This window comes from Vicia villosa, unplaced genomic scaffold (assembly GCF_029867415.1).
Source record: "Vicia villosa cultivar HV-30 ecotype Madison, WI unplaced genomic scaffold, Vvil1.0 ctg.000177F_1_1, whole genome shotgun sequence".
Lineage (NCBI taxonomy): Eukaryota > Viridiplantae > Streptophyta > Magnoliopsida > Fabales > Fabaceae > Vicia > Vicia villosa.
Window position 1 is genome coordinate 837,489 of NW_026705051.1, and position 15,371 is coordinate 852,859.

The window sequence follows — 15,371 nt, forward strand, 5'->3', positions numbered from 1 at the left end:
GCATTTCCGAAGTGGGGTAAAATGAAATTTTCGCTGGGAATGACCCCATAGAGAGATGGGTAAAGAAAAAACCATATATAATTTAGAATTGAATCTTCAAACAGATGAACTTATACAAATATTAAAAATTGATAATTTGAGAGACAATGTCTTATTTGTGGGTGATAGTGATTCTCTTGCTATGTCAGCTTCATATTTTTCTAGTTATCTTCAAAAAGATTCAATTTATCATAGGGACGATTTTTATGGAGACATATCACCTTACCCCAATGGACCATTTGATATAAAAATCAACAATGTAAAATAGAAAAGATTTAGTCAACATTGCCTTTTTTTTATTATTTGTTTAAAGAAAATTCACATGCAGTATGGGTTATTCCACCATTAATGGGATTCACTACAAATTGAAATATGTTATTTTGTTTAAATGTTTATTGTTCTACACCATTGGTTTTTTTTACCTTTCAAATTTACTTAATTCTGTTACATTGCTTTTTTTATGGATGATAAAAATATTATACTTTAAATATTTCCATTAATATTTACTTTTATTCTTATTTTGCAATTTTAGTTTTCGAAGCTGTATGGAGTTATGCATGATTACAATTTTGAATCTGTTATATTGATATTGACAAAGAGTTCAAGATTTTTAATTGACAATAAACATTTCAATTAGTATTAATCCTTATCGTCATTCTAATTTCAAAAATTTTAGGTATAATTTGAACTAGTGTTTTAAAAATCGGACGAGTCATCAAACCAGTGAGGGTACTGGATCACTGGTTTATTGGTTGAACCATCAGGTCATTGGTCGAACTGCATGACTAAATCGAATTAAACTGGATAAATCGGTTGAACAAACCAGTCTCTATTGCAATACTATATATTTATTAAATCGGTTGAACAAACCAGTCTCTATTGCAATACTATATATTTATTAAATCGGTCGAATCAGACGACTCAGTCTCTAAAAAAATAGCACAACACCTACAAAATATCATAATTTCACCTGTTTATTATTTCCATTCAAAGTTTAAATATAATCATCACTCACAACAAAATAATACAAAATATAAATTTAAATAAATTTTAAACTATATCTAATTGCAAAAAAAGGAAAAAGTATTTCAAATAAAGTTTGAATAAAGTCTAATTATATTTTAATTATATTTAAAAAAAAAATCATGAAAACGACATTGTTTTGTGCGAAAAAAAGAGTTTGCATTTAAATTGTCGATTTTCTAAAACCGTCGATTCATCGGTTTTTCTGGTTTTGGCCGGTTCTCACCGGTTCAATAGCATATCTGATTTAGGAATTAGACCAAACTGGTGACCCTTTCGCTTCCCGGTCTGACCGATCTACATTGTAGAGAGAAATTAAAACAGTTTTTTAAAAAAGTTAAAATTAAAAGGCATCTTTCTTAATTCTAACATTCTTAGATAAAAGTTACATGTACATAAAAAACAAACAATTTGTAGGATTTAAGATCTTCCCTCTAACATTACACTCAAATTACCATAAGAATAAATGTCATTGATGCTATTTTATATTCAATACCTTCAGATATAAACAAAATCACAAGAGTATAAATTTTTAACATTTAAAATAGTAAAAAAAATCAAGAGATAAATACCTCAACAATTTTCAGTTTGTTTCGATAACCTGACATGCATTAGAACAAAGTGAGAACACTGATTCTCAGAGGGAACAAGAACACACAACAAGAGATAAATCTAGAGAAATTATAAATTAGAATGAAATTGATTTCAATTGAAAAAAGATTAAATCTCAAGAGAAAGAGATAACTGATATCTTTGTAATTCAAAACTAATTTCAAAAGGAATTTGTTTTATTCTGAACATGTTTAGAGAGGATTTTTCGTGTTTAGAGAGAATCAAATGAGAGAATAAGGATTTCAAATTTTTAGTAGTTTAGCACGGGCGCTTGAAGCATAAGTGTTTTTGTTTCAGTAGCTCTAGAGCAAATTCTTTCCATAAATAGTATAAAACAAATCCAACAATTTATTTAACACATTTATTTTCACTAAAATCAGGTATGGATATAAATACATGATTTGTCCCTTTTTTTGATTTTATACTTGATTTTGTTAAAATCAGATATTTAATATAAAATCAATTTATTTGTCTTAAATTTGATTCATATTTATCAACCGTTTTCCTAAATAATTGGTGTTAATGGTTAATACTAAAACTTAACTTAGGAATTCTACAACAAAATAAGGTTGAAGAAATGTCTGCAAATCCTCTCCTAGGGTTTGTTCCCGATGACGGCAAATCAAGAGAGGAAGAAGATCTACGTGAAAGAAGTGTTAGGAAGACAAAGGAGAAGCCCGTTGTTTCCTTCCGGGACATTATGATTGGGCAGAATGAGGTTGATATGGAGGTCGTAGCCCAGGAATACAAGTCTGATGAGGAAGAAATGGTGGAAGAAACCGACGGCATTCAGGTGCATGAGAATACAGTGGGGGATACGAGTGTCCATCTTTTATCTTTTCAGAAGCTGAGGAGAAAAGAATACAAAGGCCATGGAGGAGGGGAGTCATAGTCAAGCTATTGGGAAGAAGGATAGGTTACAAGGCGCTTGAGAACCGTTTGAACCAGATGTGGGTGCGTAAAGGAGTTATTAGCATTATTGATCTCAGTAATGAATACTTTCTAGTAGCTTTTTCACATGATGATGATAAGAAGTTAGCAATGTTGAACGGTCCTTGGTTTATATACGATCACTATCTCACTTTCAAAGATTGGAGACCAAACTTTCAACCAGATAGCGATTCCATTGTTGAAGTGGCTGTTTGGGTGAGAATATCGGGATTGCCCATTGAATACTATGATCTGAGGTCCTTGACAGCTTTTGGGAATCAGATTGGTAGCACGATCAAGGTGGACAAAACAACTATTAAAAAAGAACGCGGGAAATATGCTAGAATATGTGTTACAGTCAACTTAACTAAGCCTCTTCTGGCCATGTTTGAAATCAATGGCAGTTGCTATAAATTTGAGTACGAAGGTCTCCATCTTTTGTGTCTCTCGTGTGGTAGATACGGGCACTATAAAGAAGGTTGCATGCACAGAGAAAAGGAGAGTAATGTTGTTGATGATAGGAATACCATGAGAATGGGAGATAAAGATGTGCGTATGAATGGAGAAGGCAGTGGAGCAAAGTATGTTGATAATGGTCCATGGCAAATCGTGCAGAAGCCGAGAAGGAATAAGCGTGCTGCTGATGGCCGGAAAGCTTCTTCTCCGGCGAACTTCAATGGGAGCATTAATGGAGTGGGATCTCGTTTTCTTGTTTTGGAGAATGAGGATGGCGTAATTAATACTATTACTTTGGAGAATAATGTGGAGACTGAAAAGGTATCTGAGGATGTTGGTGTGGCACAAATCATGCATGGGAATAATATTGCTACCAATAATAGTAGGAGAGAGAAAGTGAATATGGGGAAAGAGAAAGTTACGTATGGGGGACCAATTTTTAATCTCTCACCATATTTGACCAATTCAGTCAATGATTTGGCTATCCATGGGGACACAATTAAGGAACACATTAATAGCAAGAAAGGTGGGACCATCATGGGGAGTGGTAGGAGACGTCACCACGTAGTACCACAAGAAAATAAAAAGTTCCATATAGCAGCACGTGGGGGAGTAGCAGTGAAGGAAAATGCTAGCAGCATTAGTAAAAAAGGTTTGGAAGATATCTTCGGCCAGTCTGCCAGTTCTGACCAAACTAGAATGGAGAAGGCAAATATCTTCAGTTACACAATAAGGAAATTAAAAGAGATCATCCATCAACTTCCTTCTACGGGGGGTTAGTGCATACGGGTGAAGACTTGAATGTCCCAGCCATTGAGAAACCACCGGATCCTCCGAGTGTTGATGGTACTGGTAGTCAAGCCATTGATGCAGCCATGAATCTGATGACTGATTGTTCAGTTGGTACTGTGGTTGGAAAGGATATTAATTATGAATATTCAGTGGAGTTTGTGCGCGAAACTCCTATGCATGATTAAGTCTCTCATTATTCCTGTTGTTTGAATGATGTGTTCAAACCAAACAATTCTGGTATGGAACTGTAGAGATGCTGCTAGCAGTGCTTTCTTTAGAATTTGCAAACAATATGTAGATAGCCACAAGCCTTCTATGATTGTTATTGTTGAGACTAGGTGTGACCCAAATAAAACTATTAAACCTTTGAAGAAGCTTGGTTCTGATGGTGTGGAGATGGTAGACAATAGAGGCTTTTCGGGAGGCATTGTCTTAGCTTAGAAGACGGATCATATGGATGATTTGCTTTGCAAGAAGAATGATCAATTTATTCATGTTAGAATGAAGATGAAGGACTATTCTGAGTGGCTTTTTACTGCCATTTATGCTAGCCCTCAATAAATTTCTAGACATCTTTTGTGGGAAGAACTGATTAATCTGGCTGCTAACATCAATGAGCCTTGGATGTTGGCAGGAGATTTTAACGATTTAGCTGATCCTAGTGATAAAAAAGGTGGTGCTCCTATTTCCGTGAGAAGGTGTAAGAATTTTCTGAACAGAGTGAATATGTGTAAGCTTAATGAGTTGGTGTCGCATGGTCCTAAGTTTACTTGGAAAGGTCCTGTTTATCATGGTGGCCAAGACATTTATGAGAAGCTTGATAGAGTTATGAGCAATGATTTGTGGAGATTGAATTTTCCTGATGTTTTTGTTAAGGTGTTGGTGAGGGTAGCTTTTTCTGATCATCACCCTGTCCTCATTAATCTTAAGGAGGATTACGTTTGCCCTAGGATCCATGATTTCAAGTTTGAAAGTGCATGGATGATGCATGAGACTTATCAGGATATGTTGAAAGGCTGTTGGCAGAAGGACGACAATTTGAACCAGAATCTCAGCAATATCGTTAATGGTATTAAGCAGTGGAAGTTTGAAACTTTTGATCAAGTGCATCGTGGTAAAAGATCCGTTACTAATAGGCTTAATGGTGTGCAAAGAAGTCTTCAAATTAACGACAATTCTGGTGGTATGAAGGCGCTTGAAATAAAACTTCAAAATGAGTTAAGTAGAATTCTCAATCAAGAAGAACTCATGTGGTTCCAACGCTCTAGAACGATGTGGCTGGCAGACGGTGATAGAAATACTAGATATTACCATATGAAGGCTATCAATCATAGAAAAAGAAACAGAATCTTGATGCTTAAAGATGATAATGACTCTTGGATAGAAGACAGTTCTCAACTTCAACAGCATGCGACTAATTTCTATATGAATTTGTTTTCCTCTCCTAACAGATGGAGTAATTGGATGCAAACTGATATCAGCTTTCCAAAACTTGAGCATTTTGAGCTTAAGCTCTTGAATGTTCCTATTTGTGCTGAGGAGGTCTATAAGGCTCTTTTCTCTATGAAGCCTTGGAAGGCCCCCGGTCCCGACGGCTTTCCCGCGGGGTTCTATCAGAAGGCTTATGACGAATTATCGAAAAAGTGTCATTGGTATTGGCAGCGCTGCTTGTAACTTATGTGAGAACATGTGTGAATCTTCTATGCATGTTATGCGGGACTGCTCTAAAGTCCGTTCTGTTTGGCTTAACCGTGTTCCTCCAAGCATTGCTGGAAACTTCTTTATGCTTCAGTGGCATGAGTGGATTAGATTGAACATCTGTTCGAGACCTAATGAAGATGCTGGTCGGCGTAATTTCTGGGCTGTGAGTTGCCATGGTCTATGGACCTGGCGTAATGCTGAGATTCACTCAACTATTGCTACTCATCCTCCCGATATGTCCATGGCTATTGATAAAAGAATTCAGGACTATGCTATGGCTATGAAAACAAAGGAGCGGATTGTGGACTCTGTGAACATTCCTAGGAATTTTCATTGGACTCCTCCTAGGGTTTCCTTTGTTAAATTAAATGTGGATGCATCTAAAAGCTCTAATGGATCGGCTGGGTGTGGTGGTTTGATTTGGGAGGCAAACGGCAATTGGATTAGAGGCTACTCTAAGTTTATTGGTAATTGTAGTGTGCTTAAAGCTGAGCTTTGGGGTCTTTTGGAAGGCCTTAAATTGATTGTTACTCTTAATTTGGATAAATTTGAGATTAACACGGATGCTAAAATGGTGATTGACGCGTTATCTAAAGCTAAGAGGAAGAATTCTGGCGCCTCGTCCCTGGAGAATCAGATTAATCGTCTCTTGGACAATATTCCTAATAGTGAGCTCTCCTTCACCCATCGGGAATCAAATGAGTGTGCCAATGCGCTTGCATTGAGGGGTAGACATATGCATCAAGGCATGGATATTTTTGAGGATATTCCGGTTTTTATTCGAGATCTTCTCAATAGAGATCTTATTGGTTGTCTAGGCTCTAGCTTTGATCCTGTGTAGTTTCTTTTTCTTGGGCTTTTAAGCCCTCCCTTTTACCAAAAAAAAAAAACTTAACTTTTTATTTTAATTACGAAATTGCCATTACATATAAATTGTATACCTTTTTTTAAAGAAAATAGGTGTGATATGAATAATTCTAATGTTATTTCTGCACTAGTGTATAGAAGGTGTGTAAAAATACAACTTAAAGTCTTGAAGTAAGATGATCAACCATCGAATCTCACACAGTTTTCGGGGTCATTAGCTTACTTCTCGAACTATCAAGAGACGTTGGAGTCACCTAAGAAGATGTCAACCAACTATGGACTTCTTTTGTCGGGACAAATTATGAGTCATAAAAGGCCTTGATTTGAAAATGTGAAGTTGAAGGATAAAAAATCCCATAAGAGAACTAGTCTGGTGTTGGTAAGATAAATAATTTGTCACACCAACATTTTATAATGTAGATTATTGGCCAAGGTTGTCTTAGAATTTTGTTGAAGCTTTGTTCCTCTTTGCATAGGAGAAGAAGCGGACTTAGAAGCCAATAATAACCTTGTATTAGATAAATGATCCAATGCATACTTTCTTTGGCCAAGATGAATGACATGTTGTGATCTAGATATCTCTAAACAAAGGAAATATTTGAGAAATCCTAAATATTTAATTTTGAACCTTTAACGCAAGAAGGATTTGATTGCAATGACTCTTGCAATATCATTTCTAATCAAAACAAGATCAGCTCCATAAATCAACAAAGTAGTAAATAAACTTGTACTTTTAATAAAGAGAGAATGATTAAAGGAAGATCATATAAATATTTTACGTATTAAAGTAATGGTTAACGTTTGATTTGAAGGAGAGATTTCAATAGGTAAATCCATATAAATTTATTCTTTCAAGTATCCATGTAAAAAAAACATTGTGAACAACTAGTAGAAAATCGGTGCGTCCGCATAGATAAAAGCGTTTATATCTTAAATTATTTATTTGAAATCAAATTAAAATAATGAAAATTTTAGGCACGAAAGAATTAGAACATAGACACAAATTATTTATAAGTCAATAACCATCTCATTAGGAATAGACATTTATACCATCTCATTAGGAAAAATTTAGGCATGGAAGAATTAGAACACAGACACAAATTAAGAAAGAAATTAGGAATAGACCATGTCGACTATGATTAGCGTATGTTCGACAATTTGGACTATAGGGGGTATGTTACAATATAATCCAAGTTGTGTAGTCTAAGTTCAAAGTTAATTAGGTTTAGAGTTTATTACTTGATACATAAGTTAGTTTTATATAAATAGACATATTGTAAATAAGTTTTATATATTCAATAATAGCAATATTGAAGAACCATATTGGTGGCTCCTTTCTATTTCAAAATATTTCAGAGCACAAATAATATGAAGGATGAGGAAAAAATGAATGCGGTTGCAATGGCAATGAGAGGCCGTGCTCTCAAATGGTGACTATGGTGGTCTAAATATCATCCATAGATGTCCTAAAAGACATTCACATAAGTGTTTCTTTGGCACTTCAAACCTGAATAGATACACATTTTTCATGACTTAGATGAGAAAATGGAGCCAATACAGGAATCAGTGGAGTTCATAAATCCAATCTCGGAACCTGTTGAGGAGGATGTAGAAGAAGAATCATATATGTACACAACAAAAGTGCAACAATCAGATCTGATGACACATCGGGATGAAGAAACAAAGTTAGTGAGAGAGATTTCACTACCGGAGCCACACCACTAGCGTCAATCTTTGATCAACCACCGGTACCGTGCTACCACAAGACAATATTTTTTGTTGTGACGAAGAAGAAATCATTAAAAGAAATCCAGAATAATCGGCAGAAGGAGAACATGAACCATTTCTACTTCAAGAACCACCAACAATTAATCTGCAAATTTCATCGACATATCTGTCACTAACATCTTAGAAATCACTAACAAATCAAACAACAAAGCCATGGACTCCCAAGATCCTTTTTCACTAATTCTCCTTCACGTTTGTTGACTCAATTGTCGTTTATTCATGGTGTGTCTATGGTATCTAAGGATATTAAGAGAGTTGTAATTTCAAAACTTTTAAGGCTTTCGAGGTAGTTAGGTTGTGAGTTCCGATTGAGTGGTGAGGTTAAACGGTTTATGGCGTTGAAAAAGAGAGGGGTACATGTTAGTTTGTTCCTTTAATGTCGGGGTTTAAGGTAGTATTAAAAAAAGGAAAGTGGGAGATATTATCCTTGCCAATTCTCTGGAGTTCATGGAAATTCAAGAGACCAAACTCCTTTAGATATTTAATTCTTTTGTTCAATAACTTAGTTGCAATCCCTTTTGTGAATAATTCTATACCTATTGTGGGTAATAGCGGCGTCCTATTCTTCATAGCACCTAATTTTCTTGGAGTTTTTTTTGGAGTGGGGAGTTTCGAAGTTGGTTTGTTTTATGGTTAATGTTTACTCTAAACCCCTGTTGGATGACAAAAGGTGTATGTAGGATAATCTCTGCTTGCATAAGTCCAGTCTTGGTTGTGAGGTTTAGTGTGTCTTATATGATTTCAATTCGCTGACGTCGTCTAATAAGAGGAGAGAAAGAGATGGTTCTTCCAACCACTCCAGCCTTTCATAGTGCCTTGTTTTTTCCTCTTTCATAACCTAAATGAATCTTCTTGATCTTCCTCCTTTAGGTAGGATGTTTACATGGTTTCAACTAAGGGTGTTTATGATTCATGAACTGCACTGAACCGAACCACATAAATGATTCAGTTCAGTTTTTAATAACCATATTAATAACAATTCAGTTAATTGTTAAAACAATTTTAATTCAATTATAAATTGGTTTAAACCGGTTTGTATATTTAAACCAGTTTGAAACTAGTTTGTATATATAAACCGGTTTAAAACTAATTTATAGTTATATAATCAATTTTATATATATATATATATATATATATATATATATATATATATATATATATATATATATATATATATATATATATATATATATATATATATATATGACCGGTCTTTTACCGATGCAAACTGTTTCCCAAAAAGAAAAATAATATGAGAGTTTCTGCAATTTTATATACAATTTTAAAAAGTAAAATAATATTATATGTAAGCTAGTTAATAGAGCCATAGGCGCAGACACAGAGAATGGCAAGCGGTGTTCACGTGAAGCTTTTAGAATTTATCTTTGCCTGTAAAAAAATATGTACATCTTTTGTGTACATATTTCCAGAATATATATTATATATTGAAAAACATTATAGAAAAAACTTGTTTTTTGTGGGGCTTGAGCCCCCAATCCCTTTGCCCCGTATCTGCCCCTGCGTATAATATAACCTGTTTTTATTTTTGAAATTTTTTTCCAAATTTTTAGGAAATAATTTGTTTATAAATTTTGTTTTATTTTCAAGAAAAAAAATGATTTTTTATTTTTTTTATAAAAAAATTAATTTATATAATTAAACCAGTTTATAAAAGAAAACTGGTTTCGAACTAGTTTTTAACTGAATTTGAATTGTTTAAATTAAATGGTTCAGTTGATTAACCATTTAAGTGGTTCAGTTTTTTTATGGTGCAACTCAGTTCAGTTCCAGTATACAATTCAATTAACCATATTTTTGAACACCCCTACTTTGAATTGATACGTGAGTATTGCTTGAATCTCTGATTTGTGATTCGAATTCGGTTTTGGTTGCTGTTGAATGTGTTCTTGTGTGAAGGCTTTGTGAGGTTGCTGAGTGGTTAGAGGTTAGAGGTTTTGGTGAAGTATTGGAGAAAGATTGCTTGAAGGTTTCTGCAGAGTTTTTTGTAGGTTCCTCCTCTCTTGGCTGTGGTTCTGTATGGTCTTTTTATAGAGATAGATGATAGGATTTGGGGGGAAAGTATGGATAAAATTTGAACATATGTGGTTACTGATCTTATGCCTTTGTGTTATGCAGGTTTGTATATCCATTTTAGTGCAAGATTTGGCTCATTGTTGCAACAAATTTGGAGTTTTGTCTTTGGTTTTGAAGGTGCAGAGGTATAATGTTGCAGAATTTTGAACGATAGTGTTTGGCATGGAGAGTGGAGCAGGGTGCAGGTTTTTGGCTTGATTTGCAGACTGATATGGTGCAGTGCAGAGTTTTGTTGTTTTGTATTTGGATTTTAGACTAAATAATAATAATAATAATAATAATAATAATAATAATAATAATAATAATAATAACAATAAATAAAAATAAAAATTAATCTAAACTAAATCTAAACTAAAAGTAAAAATAATATTAAAACTAAACATTAATCTAAATTAAATCTAAATTAAAAATAAGATAATATTAAAACTTAAATTAATCTAAACTATCTAAAGTTATTTTTTTATATATTTTTTAATTAAATTTAACTAAAAATTAAACCATGTGAAAATGCGAATGAAATCTATTTTTTTGCCGACTTTAGTAAAAAAGTCAAATTTTTGAATGATGAATACACGAAATAAAAATACGACAAACCAACAATGAATGAAATATGCGAGTAAAAAATTAGGGTGCGGGTGAAAATAGAGTCTCCCTAGCTAGCGTCAGCCTCAATTCTGGGCTTTGTACAGAACACCAAATGAAATCAATCAAATCAATAAAACACTCTCCCGTTAAGAGTCAGCCTCAAATTCTGGACTTCATACAGAACACAAAATTCCTTTAGTCTAAATAAATTTCCAGTGGAGTCATCTCCCAGAGTCAATCAAAAAGCCTCAAGCTTGGGCCTCATACAAGCCAGCTAAAAAATCAAATCTTTCATACAGTAGATAGATATTATTTATCTCTAGAGATATATTTCTCCTATTTCACCACATTCAAACAAACAAACTAACTAACTAACAAACGTTTCAATTTCGATTAAAGATTCTCCCATTTAGGACTCTGAAAGACATGCTCTAGCACATCCTCAGTTTTTTTTTCTTTTTTCTATCACTTCAAATGTTTGTGGTGGAATAGTAGAAATACCTTTCTGTAAAGATGACTTCATGTCTCTTTACTGTAAACAGAGATTTAATTCAAGCTTCAACCTTGAGCTTCAAGCAAGACACCCAAAAACAATTAACTTCCCTAATTAGTTCCCCAAACTACAAAAAGCTCTGACTTCCATTAGGGATATGTAGGCATGAGATTCACAAGGAATCTCAGCAAGCTAATCAAAAACCAAAAATAATCAGTCTTTCAATTCAATTCAATTCCTTCTCCTAACACAAAGGAGAAACTTTCCCAATTAAGCATTAGCAAACACAAACACATAGACACAGAGAAGGTTCCCGTAGAGTACTACAGATATGTAGGGTGCTTAAAACCTTCCTTATGTATAACCGACCTCCCGGACTCTAGAACTTCTGATTAGGTGAAATCCCCACACCTAGAAAACTCCTAGGGTTTATTTGAGATTTTTTTTCCCCTTCCTCCTCGTAGGATAATTAAAAAGTTTGTGTGCTATCGTAGGAAGAACTGAAATAAAATTCATCCCACAAGGGCGCCTTTCTCCTTCCAAATTTCGCGTGAAGGGTCCGATGTGCCGTCCTCCCAAGTGAAACGGGGAGGTAAAAAAACGACACCACAACATGCCTTCTAGATACCTGCAAAATATCGGGTCAACCATCTAAAGCTGAATCTGGGACTATAGATCCAGTAGACACTACCTCACCCCCTTTTCAATATATAAACTATTCACCTTTACACAATGTTCAAAATGTTTAGCTTGTGCTATTGCTTTATCAAAGTATTTGTGAATCTCAATGTGGTTCTGTTGTCTCGAAAGAACCACTTTCTGCACTAGATTACTTGTTGCATCCAATTTCACCTTACTTTTATTCTTTTTAGCCGCACTATCCTCGCCTTCACTTGTGCCCTTCGTGGAATAATTATCAGATAAATCAATGTGGTCTATGTAGAACTCTTCCTCTTCCATATCTCCTCCAAGTTTTGACCCAGAGTCCCTCGAGCTAGATTCTCCCGACTGAAAGAATTTAGAATCAGAACATGTTCTTGTTATACGCATCGGGCCCAAAGAGTCCTCCCTGAATGACAACTGAAACTCCACTCCATCAACTTCCACCTTAAGACTATCTACAAATGTGAAAGATGCTACCTTGCAATATCCATACAGGTTTTATTTGTTGTGTATTCGTCTAAGAAAATAAAAGATCCAAACAAATTGGCCAGCAGAACAAAGAAATTTGAACACCAAGCATGACATGAAACTCCGTAAATGCGTATCCATATTAATCTCTCAAATTCGACTACAGAAATGCTCCACGGTCTAATCTCTTTGAAGCATTGTTTCCCCCAGGTGTTACCCTCTCCGATCAACTCACTGATAAAGTCGTCTTCCAATTCCTCCAACAAGCAAAGCTTGGCTCCCAGTGGAGTTGTTTTAATGGAGAAAACACCTTCCACCTCGAAATGGGTTTGTATGTTGTAAGTGGAGTCGGGGATCGAAACTACACCCACAAACTCTTTACTTAGCTTGGCCATTTCTCCTTCGTTAGATGTGAACTTCATAGCAGGACAATCAAATACAAGCGAGTCCACCTTCTCCTTTGTGACTACATCTACAAACAAACGCCCATTATGGAACCCAAAGTTTTCTTCCCTCCTCACAACACCCTCCTTTTGAATTCCACCGGAAAAACCTATCTCGAAAGAATAAATCAAACATATTCGTTGCTCTTATTCTATTTGGAATTTCCGAGAAAAAATAAAAACGATAACCTCCTTCACTCCTATCCTCCGTCCACCATTAAAAGGGAAGCAATTCCATTTAGGATTCACCGAGCGAAAGACCTTCCTCTGAATTTTCTTCACTCCTATATGATTTTTTAATGTTAAATATATGTCAAGTATCATTTTTATAACAAATTATAATTTATATAAAGACAAAGTGTAACAAAATTATAACTAATATATTTAAGCAAACCATATTATTACAACCTTGTGATTGGTATGTCAAACTTTTTATGTATAATTAGATAATTTTCAATAAAAATATATTTTACAGTATTTCCTTCTCCCAACAAATGTTTATATGGATGTGTGTTGGACAATAGCAATATAAAATAAAATTATTAACTGAAAATAATTTATTTCATCTATAATCTTATGATAATATAATAATTAATTTTTAATAAAAAATAAATTTAATTTAATTAATTAGTTAATAATAAATATTTATCTCATGTATAAATTGTATTTCCTAAAATTTATTTTCATAACTCATTTACATAAGAACAAAAATAAGAATTATAAAATGTAAAATATTATAATTGATGTTTAAAAATAGTTCTATACTTAGGTCAAAGATATCATATATAGATAAAGTGTAACAGTTATAATTTGAGTGAAGGTTATTTAGTCCTTCACAAAAACTGCTGAGGACCATTTAGTCTCTGAGAAAAAAAAGTCTCTTTTAAATCTCTTATAAAATTTAACCGAACCATGTTAGTCTCTCAACTAATATTTTTTTTTAAACCGGTTTTTTTCTTACTTTTGAACCATAACTGGACTACCAATGAAGACTCATTTTAGTCTCTTACAAAAAAAAAGAGTCCAAATTAGTCCCTAAGAAAAAAAGTTCATATTTAATCCCTTACAACATTTAATTGAGTATGTTAGTCCCTCTTTTAATATTTTTTCAAAGTATTTTTTCCTATTTTTAAACTGTGACTGAACTTGACAAGATAGACATGCTTTTAGAAATTGAAAACTCAAACAAGATAAACCAATTTTCTTCCAACATATCATGTGTATTATTTTCGCCACAAGTATTATTTATAAAAGTAATAAATTAGCATAAATCACCCCAGTAGCAGAACTAAACCTTCTTAAATGATCATTAACAATTGAAATAATAACAACACTTAATACACAAGAATACATAACAAAAAAAACCTTAGTCACTCACCCATAAGCCTGATAATAAACCCCACAAAAAAATACATAATGGTTTCGCGATGATTTATCTAAAATCCATTCACAAATAATTTCAAATCGACAGTCATAAAATAAGAGTCCAGTCGCAGTTTAAAAATAGAAAAATTTAGTTGAAAAAATTATTAAAAGAGACACTAACAGGACTCGGTTAAATTTTATGAAAGATTAAATAAGGATTTTTTTCTCAGGGACTAATTTGGACTCTCCCTATTATGTGATGCACTAAAATGGGTCTTCACTGACAGTCATGTCACGGTTCAAAAGTAAAAAAAAAAAACTCAGTTTAGAAAAATATTAGCAGAGGGACTAACATGGCTCAGTTAAATTTTGTAAGAGATTTAATAGAGACTTTTTTATTCTCAAGGACTAATATGTTCTCTGCAGTTTTTATGAGAGACTAAAATGGAAAAAAAATTTAAATAACCATGTTTAATAAAAATAATACAGAAAAAACCAAGTTTTTGGAGTATTTACCAAACTGTCTAGGTTTGGGACACCGGTTAAGTGAATGCGCCATTTGAAATGGCGCATATGGACATTACTAGCCAAATGAAATGGCGCAAATGAAGAGAAAATTAGGGCACATGGATTTCAGCCAATCCATTTGGCGCATGCATGCATGTTGCAACACATAGGCGCCATTTCATTTGGCTCCTATGTGTTGTTCCTTTTTTTTTTTCAAAATTAACCCGTTTCGGGTATTTTCGCGCACTGTTTTTTATTCCGGTCTATTATTTTCGTAAAAACGTCTGATAAATTGAGTTCGTAAAATTCTTATTAACCGTAAATAATGTAATGTTTGCATTGTCGATTTCGATTTTTAACTAAAGCACAATTTATTGATTAAAGACGGAGGAAAGGTTACAAGAGGTGGTAAGCGTAACTGTTACATTGTCTTAAAAAAAATACAGAGTAGATTAAACTTGCGTCGAGGTTGAGCCACGACTAGGGCATCTTTTTCTATTGTGCCCCACCTGACGGCAAATGCTGCATTTTCGTTCCATTTTGTC

The 15,371-nt window shown here is 33.8% G+C and overlaps 1 protein-coding gene across 1 annotated transcript; it reads left to right on the forward strand.

Moving 5' to 3' along the window:
• Positions 1-2,622: 2,622 nt before the first annotated feature.
• LOC131624996 (uncharacterized) lies at positions 2,623-5,526 on the forward strand. The gene is made up of 4 exons (XM_058895909.1): positions 2,623-3,781; positions 3,871-4,006; positions 4,104-4,190; positions 4,422-5,526. The coding sequence occupies exons 1-4, from the start codon at positions 2,623-2,625 to the stop codon at positions 5,524-5,526; spliced, it is 2,487 nt and encodes an 828-aa protein (XP_058751892.1).
• Positions 5,527-15,371: the final 9,845 nt, after the last annotated feature.

Bases quoted from the DNA above. Each gene is read 5' to 3' on its own strand.
- LOC131624996 (XM_058895909.1), top strand. From the start codon at position 2,623: ATGTGGGTGCGTAAAGGAGTTATTAGCATTATTGATCTCAGTAATGAA. The intron at 4,007-4,103 runs GTTTGTGCGCGA...ATGGAACTGTAG, and splicing joins AATTATGAATATTCAGTGGA to AGATGCTGCTAGCAGTGCTT. The intron at 4,191-4,421 runs GTGTGACCCAAA...ATAAATTTCTAG, and splicing joins ATTGTTATTGTTGAGACTAG to ACATCTTTTGTGGGAAGAAC.